The sequence below is a fragment of the Scophthalmus maximus genome, chromosome 8 (genome assembly GCF_022379125.1).
Source record: "Scophthalmus maximus strain ysfricsl-2021 chromosome 8, ASM2237912v1, whole genome shotgun sequence".
Classification (NCBI taxonomy): domain Eukaryota; kingdom Metazoa; phylum Chordata; class Actinopteri; order Pleuronectiformes; family Scophthalmidae; genus Scophthalmus; species Scophthalmus maximus.
The window spans coordinates 4,822,501-4,832,865 of record NC_061522.1 but is presented as its reverse complement, the minus strand read 5'-3'; the positions used below and the strand labels follow the sequence as shown (position 1 = coordinate 4,832,865).

The 10,365-nt window shown below is 46.7% G+C and overlaps 2 protein-coding genes across 4 annotated transcripts in view; both read left to right on the top strand.

Annotated features, from left to right (window-relative positions):
- Positions 1-5,132, top strand: LOC118311872 (perforin-1). Its single transcript, XM_035635972.2, has 10 exons — positions 1-158; positions 1,032-1,303; positions 1,402-1,481; positions 2,077-2,122; positions 2,435-2,577; positions 2,815-2,953; positions 3,071-3,151; positions 3,249-3,745; positions 3,850-3,943; positions 4,601-5,132. The coding sequence occupies exons 2-10, from the start codon at positions 1,034-1,036 to the stop codon at positions 4,808-4,810; spliced, it is 1,560 nt and encodes a 519-aa protein (XP_035491865.2). The 5' UTR covers positions 1-158; positions 1,032-1,033; the 3' UTR covers positions 4,811-5,132.
- Positions 5,133-8,042: 2,910 nt separating this feature from the next.
- si:ch211-14k19.8 (mucin-5AC) overlaps positions 8,043-10,365 on the top strand; it is a 15,561-nt gene continuing 13,238 nt past the window's right edge. For 2 of the 3 annotated variants that reach the window (XM_047333956.1, XM_047333955.1), the window contains exons 1-3: positions 8,072-8,276; positions 8,932-9,306; positions 9,704-10,365. The exon at positions 9,704-10,365 is cut by the window's right edge. In XM_047333956.1, the coding sequence (XP_047189912.1) occupies positions 8,234-8,276; positions 8,932-9,306; positions 9,704-10,365 (1,080 nt within the window). In that variant the 5' untranslated portion in view covers positions 8,072-8,233. Of the gene's footprint in view, positions 8,277-8,931; positions 9,307-9,703 lie in introns of all 3 variants that reach the window. The other variant, XM_047333957.1, reaches the window with a different exon arrangement.

Genomic DNA, 10,365 nt, shown 5'->3' with positions numbered 1-10,365 from the left:
GTATAACCCATCGTGACAATATTAACTTGTGCGCGTGGCGTGTGCGTATAAAAGCGCCGTCACCTGCCGACTTGATGTGTCACCGCATCCTCGGGCCGATTCTCTGCACATCTCCAGCGCCAAAGCACCTTTGAGGAACCCTGCTCGGGCTCGAACAGGTAATCTTATATTCACTAACAACTGAACATTAGATAAACCCTTTGAGTTTATTTGATTCTTTCATAGTAAATATTTGTTATGATTTAAATGTGCAAACTGACAAATTAGGCTTTTTTTGGCTTTTTATAGGATTAGTGTGGGTGGGTGTGTGGCACTGTGTTATCACGGTTTATTTCTTTTTATTTATTCATACATTCATTTTTATTTAGTTATATTGTACTATTGTTACACATCTGCTTATTTTTTCTGTTTTATATCGCCGCAGAATGGATATATTTGGATTTTAACTAATTTGTTGATGTTTAAAAAAAAAATCTGCAACAACTTGAACTCTGACAAACTGTGATGTCATACATATATATATATATATATATATATATATATATATATATATATATATATATATATATATATATATATATATATATATATATGTATATGTTGAAAAAAGTTATTTCTGGGATTGAAAACGATGACCAAAATATTTGTGAGTTCCTCCATGGAAATGATGACCCTCTTCAACTCCTCAGTCCGCTTATCCTTTGTACCTTTTTGCATTTGTATGGTGATGAATTGAGAAACTCATCGCTGTGTTTCAACTAAATACGAGTATGTACTGTGTATATGATGAATTCAAAGCCGTTAAAAAAAACGGGAACTGACACTCCTCAACCCCCACGCACGTCGATGGAAATTGAAATTGAAATAGTCACAAATCATCTTTTTATTGTCTTTTTCCCCGTTCTTTGTTAACTTCATTCACAATGACACGACTGCAGCCGAAATTATAACCCTGCACTTGTGTTTGATTTTCTCTGCCTGTCCTTGTCTGGAACCCCCCCCCCCCCCCCACCGTGTCTCTTTGACCCCAGCCATGTTGCCCCGTCCAACACCAGGCCCTCTCTGCCTGGGCCTCCTTCTCGTCCTGTGGTGCCGCCCCCCGCCCGTCCTCTCCTGTCGCGTGAACGGCACACTGTGTCAGTCCGCTCCCTTCGTGCCGGGTTACAACCTGGCGGGGGTGGGCTTCGACCTGGTCACCCTGAAGCGGAAAGGTGCCTACGTGATCGACCTGAAGACCTACCTCAACTCGGACGGCACCTGTAATGTTCGGAGCAACCCCCTTCAGGGCAGTTACCTGCAGAAAGTACGTTGAATCAGGAGAAGCGCACGGCTGCAACTCTGGCTCATGCGCATGGAGCGACACCTGTTAACCGCGGGGCTCTCACCTTTTCTCATTTTCAGCTGCCCCTCTCTGCGGTGGACTGGCGCGTGGCCAGCCGCTGCAGCACTACCGTCCACAGCAGTCTGGACACCTCCACCAGGTACTCTGTGATATGGAATTGAAAAAATACTCATGGTGTTGTAGGTGTTTTTTCAAAAAGGTTTTTGATTCCAGTTCCCTCACACGGATCAGTCAAACTGCACACATCTTGACTAAAGCAGGAGGACTGAGCTTTGGAATTATGATTGATTCAATATTTCATCATTTGATTCTTCGCATACACAAATGCCACGCTTGATTCAGTACTTTGAAAAAGTACTTTTTTTTTCAGTATTCCCATTTTATGCTACTTTATATCACTGCACCGTTAAATTGAACAGGCAAATATCGCACTTTTTACTTATATTATATACACAATATATATTTTAACCTTTAGCCACTAGTTACTTTGCAGATTCAGATTGTGACGTGATCTCTATGTCAAACTAAATTATCACAAGTTAACTCCACTTTGGGGGAAAATAAGATGATCGCGATGAGCATTTACAAAATATTATCGATGTCTGACAATTCCATTTGCGTTGGGGGGAAAAATGCTGGTTGTTCTCAGGGGAGCAAACTTATTTCATTGAATTTTGTTATGTTCATTATTATGTTATCATTTAATATGACTATTTAATGTGATGTGTTCTCAGCTCAATACTTCAGCGACTCAATGACCAGGAAAGCAGAAGCTGGAAGGTATAAAAACTACCTCACTGTTGAATATAAATGTATATATATATACATTTATATATATATATATATATATGTATTCTGACATTTATCTATACAATATAAATATTCTAGATTTGATTTGATTAAACATTGTTGTTCATATTTAAAGGATCAATTATTTTCATCATTGGTTTGTTCAATTATTGGTTTGCCAAAAACACATTTTTTTTTATCTGCTCACATTTCGTGAAATCAGTTGAAGGAACTTACATCCAGATAAGACAGAATTATTACATTCGGGCATGAAGGAGCTCATGCCCTCCTTTTCTCCGTCAGACGGGACTAAATTTGGAACGCTATGTTAGCGTTGGCCTGGAAGTGGGGGGAACACGTGCCGCTGCATACAACTTCGTTGCAACCAGGGCCAAAGAGGACCGCTACACCTTCAGCACTCACACAGTCACCTGTAGCCATTACAGGTAAGGTGTGACGACACACACACACACACACACACACACACATTACTACATTGCTCTTGAGCTGCTTTCAGACGCGTACTGGAGTCGGGACATTCTCCGGAAATGTCCCTGCTGTTGAGAGAGCGACAATCTCCCGCTGCCTTCTTCATACGTGAACTGAGGTCATGTCTGGGAACAGCTTTGGGGCGCACGCAGACAATTCAATATGTTGTATTTTTGTTTGTTCCTTTCATTTAGTTACCGCGTGTCAACAAAACCGCCGCTAAGCTCTGAGTTCAGTAGGGATTTGGAAAACCTGCCCAGTTCCTACAGCGCCTCAACAAGTGCCCAATACAGAAGGCTCATTCAGACCTATGGCACACATTTTATCCACCAGGTACACACACACACACACACACACACACAATAACAATTTCATTGTGTAACTTGAATATTGTCACAGGAGTAAAGGACACCGTATTCCTTTGTCTCAACAACATTATATTGCATGTAGGTTTCTCTTGGGGGGCGATACAGGAGAGTCTCAGCAACACGCACCTGTTTGTCCAGACTGAATGGCCTCACCTCATCCCAGGTATGCACAGCTCACGTGTATTGAAGTCACCCCACACATATTCATACGCTCCGTCTGTACCGAAACACAACATCTGCTATCCCGACCTGTCGCCTAGGCGCACAGCTGTATGTCTCGGGGTGTCAGTGTCGGCCTTGGGATTGTTGGTGTGACCCTTGGACTACAGTCCTGCTCCGCGGTCCTTAACAACAAGGACGTCGCCACTTCGTACAGCTCACAGCTCCACCGGCATTACACGGACGTCGTGGGAGGCAAAGGTTGGACCGGGGAGTTTGCGCTCGGCCGAAACGACTCACTCGGCTACAGAAATTGGCTGAAAACCCTCAGGGACCACCCTGATGTCGTCAGCTACTCCCTACGGCCATTGTTCGAGCTGGTGCCCAAGCTGACACAGAGGAACGGACTGAAGGCTGCCGTAGAGCAGTACTTAAACGACAACGCCGTCAAGACACCGACCAGACAACCGCAATGCGGCACCAATTACCCGAACCTGGATTCCAGCTGCTGCCCTAAACAGGCCTGGAGGGGAAATCTAGTGGTGACCATCGTGCGGGCCTGGAATCTGAAAGGAGATTTTCGGAGCACAACTGATTCGTGAGTAGAAAACAAGTCGAGTCACAGAGAGAAGACGCAGTAAACGAGACACGTCAAACACAAATGTTGATAAAGTTCCGCTTGGTTTTTTTCTCATTTCACAGGTTTGCCAAGATGTGGTACGGCTCCTTCACGCGTACAACCCGTGTGATCAAATCAAACTACCCTTGGTGGAACGCACGTTATGATGTCGGCAATGTTAGTGCTATTCTAAATTTCTCTTATGACGGCAAAATAAATCACTTAAATTCCATGTTCAGCTTAAAAAACAGCTCAAGAGAGGGAATAGTTGGATATTTTTGGGAAATATGCTTATTTGCTTCCTTTAAAAAACTGAACCATTCAATATAAATATACATGAGACTACACTGCCCTGCAAAGATACAGTACGTACTTTGTCAAAATTAAATTAATGTAATTACTGTACTTTTTGACATTAATTATAAAAAATAATATCATAGAAGGTATCATTTAAGGAGATAAAGCAACGTTAAAATCTAAAAGGAAAAAAACAAATTTAGAGTTTTAATGAATCATGCATAACAAATTAGTTAAAAGTAATTTTTCTAAATTTATTTGTATTTCCTGATATTCGTTTGTTGCCCCGACATATTAGTAATTTAGATTTTTCTTCCACATAAATTGGACAGTAGCTAAACTTTGGGGACGGATAACGTTGATGTGGACAAGTAGAACTGAACAGACACCATTCATTTCCACACAACTCTCCACCAATGAAGGAAACAGTCAGCAAGCGTTTTGTAAAAGAAATGAAATATCATATCAGGTTGATCAAATTGACTTTGCAAGGTTTTGGTATTATTTTGATTTAAATTTTCTTCTCTTTTTACGTAGGTGGACACACAATTGAGTCTGAAGATTGAGGTCTTGGATAAAGATTATTGGTATGACGACAGTCTGGGATCATGTGTGCGGAGCCTGAGCCAGGGGACTCACTCATTCAGCTGCCCAGCCAAGAGAGGCGGCATCCAGATCAAGTACACCCTCACCTGTGATCGGCACCTGACCGGAAGCAGATGCCACCAGTACAAACCAACTCCGTAATGCGACACGCATTCTGGGTGGCACGTGTAAAATACGATCCATTCATTACTTCTTCTTTTTTGAAATGCGGTGAACAAGACACACAGTTACACTATTTGGTTTCCAATTTTAAAGAATCATTAACTCACATATGTATTTATATATAAATATATTTGGACTTAGTGGTCCTGTTTACGCCTCTTTTGATTCTGGTGGTGGTGCCACATTTGTGCTTTTGTCATATGAATTCTCAGCACAATCCTTGTTCCATCACTTATTAGAGTGACTATTTTTCTCTTGTCTTTCTCGTGCCAATAAAGACTTTGAAAGCATTAAACCAACAGTCGATGCTGTTACGTCCCAAGTCAATTTGATTTAGAAATATATATACACACATGAGTGCAATGCGAATTCAAGAATAAACTAAAATATAAAATCCAAATTCACTACAGCCAGTTAACTTAAAGTGGAGCTTGGGATTCTGCGGGCTCGGGGGTTGTTGGGTGCAGTTGCCCACTTTGCCTAGTTCAGGCTTAGGCAACCTGCGGCTCTTCCCTGTAGCTTTGAAGAAAAATTATATATATATTTATATATATATATATATATGTAAATAAATAACGGCTATAGAGGTGATACTGTGACGATACTTAAATAAAATAAAATGTGTTTTAATATTTCTTCAACAAAAATATGCGTCACATCCTACATTGTAGTCATGACTACAGCCCGCAGGTGGCTAATCTTGAGTTTCCGACCCCCGGTAAGCTATCCATGGATAAATCCAAACAAAAAACAAAAGTCTTTTATTAATTTTCCACAAATAAGGGAAGGACTCAAATAGGCCTGCATAGTTCTGTGTTTCATTTTAAAGTAGGCCGACACATGCCAGTTGTTTTTTCTTCTTCTCCTTTTCATAAGAGTTAGGTTCAAATCAGCAATAAAATATCAACAGTTTTCTTTTTGTTGTCGTAAAGGCTGCAGACCCCTGGCCTAGTTGAATGTTCACCATGTCAACTTAAAGGGGTGATGTCAGTGTTGTTTTCTGATTGTTTTCCTTGTTTCCACAGCCCCTGTGCGCTTTTTAAAAAAAGGATTGGGAGGTTTCATGACTTCATAAGGAACTGTTGGTGTGCCAGGTTGTCTTGGAGTATTTCTGGCCTCACGTGGCCAAGAAAATAAAAGACTAATAGAGCTCAAATAAATGATCTTACTCTGGCAAACGACAGCAGCTGAGCAATGCTGAAGCAAAAACACAGACAAGCCCAGTGTTGCAAGGGTGATGTTTCCGACACCGCCTCCCTTAGAAAAGGCTGGACGACAAACCGGACGACGTGGCCAAGTGCACAACAAATGGACAAAACCCACCCACAGATTCAGCGGTTCATCCTTCGCCACCCAGAGCATTCCTACATCAATCTGCAATTGCACACAGACAATGCAAAGTGCTCTACAGGGACATGGCAATACATTTGAAATTAAGGCATTATTTCATTCAGACAAACTCCAGTTTTATTATTTTATCATGTCCAAAGCTAACCTATATGGGGCCCTAAGCAGAACTTGATACCGCCACTAATACTATAGTCAATGCTTGATCGTTCGCACACCTTCTACCTTCCATTATACCAACGTCAGCCTTTATTATGCTTTTTATGGTTTTTAATCTTAAAAGCTGCCAACTCACAATAGGGTTCCAGTGTTAATTCGCTCTTTAATATTCAAAGTGACGCAGTACTGAGTGGAAATCTAGCTGTCGTTATATTTTCTTAGCTAATAGGTTAGCAAGCTAACGCTAGCTGAAGATACCATGACTGAACCCGTCGCCATGTTTGACGGCCATCTAGCCGGTGAATGTTTATGGTAAAACACTATTGCTCCTTTTTTTGTGTGACACTGCCTTAATCTGTAAAGCCCCAGTGTGCAATTTTTCTGGCGGCATCCGCTGGTAAAGTTGCAAACCGCAACCAACTGAGCAACCGACCGGGGACACTTTATGGTGGCGCACCGCTGATTCCGTTTCCGGTTTCCGGCAGCGCTGGGAATTCCGGACCGTTTTGTGCGACGACCGTATTCAACACGACGTAGCAAACATGGCGACTCACGCGGAGGTCGGGTCCGACTCGTGTAACTGTATTTAACTCACTCGGAGTTGATGAAAATACACATCGGTTCTTTGTTGCAGGTGATTTTACCTATATGAACACATAGATATGGACAATTTATTCAATTTCTGTGAATACGTTCTCGTAAATATTACACACTGTAGCTTTAACTTCATATGCTGCTGCCGTTTCCATCAACTGTCTGACTGACTGCGGTTGTATGGTGCCTTATATTTCGTTACATCGGGGCATGAGTGGCCAGGGGGCCCCAAGGTGTGGTTGGCAGGACCTGAGGGGAACCTGAAGGCACCAGGGTCCATATGAGGGTGGAGGTTTGCGTTTTGTTTGTGTTTCTGTCAGACACAGTGGAGTGTAAATGTCAAAAAATCACTAATGAACTAGCCCCGCCCTCATTTCTTCATGCCCCCCTGTGGGTAAAGGTTTCCTGTGCAGTGTGTAAAAGTCCGGCTCCTGCAGCGACCAGCGGATTCCTCCCTCTCATCTCTGCAAGTGCCAAGAGCTTTCAAACGTCCGCACGGAAGAGCCTGGAGGGCCGCGTAAAACTAACACCCAACCTCCCCCTCTCCTCCTCCTCCTTCTCTCCCCTCCTCTTCTCCCCCACTTCCTCCCCCTCCTCCTCCTCTCCTCCTCCTCCTCATCCTCCTCTCCCCCACTTCCTCCTCCTTCTCTCCCCTCCTCCTCTCCTCCTCCTCCCCCTCTCCTCCTTCTCCTCCTCCTCCTCTTCCCTATCCTCCTCCTCCCCCTCTCCTCCCCCACTTCCTCTCCCCTCCTCCTCCTCCTCATCCTCCTCTCCCCCACTTCCTCCTCCTTCTCTCCCCTCCTCCCCCTCTCCTCCTCCTCCTCTTCCCTCCCTCCTCCCCCCATCCTCCCCCTCCCCTCCTCCCTCCCCTCCTCTCCTCCTCCTCCCCCCCTCTCCTCCTCATCCCCCCTCCTCCTCCTCTCCTCTCCCCCTCCTCTTCCCTCCCTCCTCATCTCCCCCTCCCCTCCTCTCCCCCCCCCCCCCCCCCCCCCCCCCCTCCCCTCCTCCTCCTCCCCCCCCCCCCTCCGGCCTGGGGGCGCGCGCCGTGCCACACGTGCGCCTCATCGAGTGCGCGGCGCCGCAGCGCTGACAGCGTCAGGAGGAAATGATGGAGGAGGAAAGTTTCTGACGCCTCGCTCCCCGTGGGGTTTTGTTTTTTTTCCTTTTCCTGTCCGCAGGCAAAGTGGAGAACATTACTTGTCACCATTCGCTCGTCCAGGCGCTGGAGGCGCCGAGTGCAGTCCGACAGGGTCTTTGGGATTAAACTGCGTCTCCCGACTCTGAAATGTCTCAGGACTGGAGATGCAGCTCCACGTCTGTCTGTTGCTTCTCATTTCCACAGCAGGTAACGACGTCACTTTCTTTCTTATCTTTTTCTTTATTGAATCTGCCATTTCATTATTCTGATACTTTGAATGAATCCAGGTCTGTTGTCAACAGATATGAAGTTAGTCGAGATTTGTCCAAGGGCTTCAAATAACGATTATTCTCATAATCGATTAATATCTTTCGACTATCTTCTCGATTAATCGATTAGTTGTTTGGTCCACAAAATGGTGAAAAAATGTTGATCGTGTTTTAATCCCAAGATGATGTTTTGTTTTGATATTCACCTTTAAGAAGCTGAAATCAGAGAATATTTATTTTTCATTTTTCTCCATAAAAACTACTTGTATACCGACAAATCGATTATCAAAGTAGTTGGCGACTGGTTTAGTCCTCGATTGGACTGTTGCAGCTCTATTTCTGTACACAGAGCCAGCTTTGTGGTAAACTGCAGAGCCTCAATCTAAATTCTCAGGGCTCATCGTTTCCGGATAGAGAAAAAAGGAAAGATGTGAGTGATGTTGTTTTTAACCCTGTCCTGCCATAAGTATTCTTCAAAATGAAATGACCTCAGCATGTCGAAACACCCCACACCTCCTAATAATTCAAGTGCATTTCACGCCGCGGAGCGATTCACCTTCCTGTTCCCTGCGTCTTCTTCCCCTTCTCCCCAGATGCAACATCGGCCTCGTCGCCTCGCCGCTGCGGGGGAGATGTCAGCCTGGGCCGAGAGCCCGCTGGCCGCGTCAGCCTCACTCTACCTGGCCCCGTCGCCGGCCCCGGGCGGCCCCACTCCGCGGACCGCCCGTCTGACGGAAGCCTCCCACTCTGCACTTGGATGATGGAGGTTCCCCCGGGCCGGACGCTACTCCTGAAGGTAGAAAGGGGCTCGAGCTTGTCGGTGCGCTGTGCGCGGCGCGAGGGAGACCCTGACCGGGCCCTGGAGAGCGGCAGGACCGCTCTGCTCTCCGGCTGCGACGGAAACAAGGCCGCCCTCACGTGGACGGGAGCAGGGCGCTCCTCGAATGCACTGCGGCTGTCCTATTACGGTGAGAAACCGATAACGCGATAAGCCCCGTGGAACTGGCCCTCGTCCCCGATCACGAGCATCTGATCTAATAGTCCTAACTGCATTTGGATCGGCCTCGGTTATGGAGGTGGCCCTCTGCTCGTGTTGTTGTCTCAATGAATATGTAAGAAGTGCTATGCTTCTTTTTCTGTTTTCAGAAAAAGAAGAATGTTGTGGTTGCTCTTGTGGAAACGTTTTGTGGAAAGTGCATTGTTCCAAATGTGCCGTGAGCTGTAAATCTGTCAGTCGGAAAAGTCTCTTATCACTCTGGCTGTGTAGCGAGAGGGACGGGGTGATGTTGCTGTGGGTTCCAATCTGCCTCTCCTCTCCTCAACTCTGTCCCTCTGCCCTGCTTTTGTTTGTTCCTGGTGGTCCAGTCCAGGAAGATGAGAGGAATTCCTCGGAGGACCACACCGGCCCACAGTCACAGACAGGAACCAGCTCCACGAGCACAGCCCCCCTGAGTCACAAGTCGGTGAGAGGGACACAGGGGGGGGTGAGGGGTCGCCTCCACGAAGGCCCGGAGAGGAGTCGGAGGCTTCGGTCCGAGCTTGGTCCCTCCTCTGGGGACAAGGGGCTGCCGCACCCCACCTCACCCCTGCAGGGACTCGGTGTTGCTGGGAGGGGAACTCTCCCTCTTCCTGAGGAAGGGCCACACAATGGAGCGGATACATCTGGACCTGCTCGCCGCACTGATGGTCGCGTATCTGCGACACACCCCTATTTCCAGCATACGAACTCAGACGGCCCCCCTCCAACTCTGATGCCACTGACGGCCGCAACAGCCAGGGGCTCCCGGGCCCTCCTCGGCACAGGCACGCGCGCGCGCGCGACCCAACGCGCGGGCAGACGTACGACCGCGCAGGCTCACCCCTCCCCGTCGGCCTCCGGCGCCCCGTCTCCCGCCTCTTCGTCCCTGCCCACCCGGGAGACTGCCACCGTCCCGATCCCACGTGCCGGCGCCGTCAGTGGGACGCCCGGAGAGAACGGATCCCATTCCTGGAGGAGTCAGAGAAGCGCGGAGAGACTTGACTCTGAG

What these genes read in the sequence shown, in the direction of transcription:
- LOC118311872 (XM_035635972.2), top strand. Translation starts at nt 1,034, where the DNA reads ATGTTGCCCCGTCCAACACCAGGCCCTCTCTGCCTGGGCCTCCTTCTC. An exon ending in AGGGCAGTTACCTGCAGAAA is followed by an intron (nt 1,304 to 1,401) that starts GTACGTTGAATC and finishes TCTCATTTTCAG; the next exon opens with CTGCCCCTCTCTGCGGTGGA. An exon ending in CACGTTATGATGTCGGCAAT is followed by an intron (nt 3,944 to 4,600) that starts GTTAGTGCTATT and finishes CTTTTTACGTAG; the next exon opens with GTGGACACACAATTGAGTCT.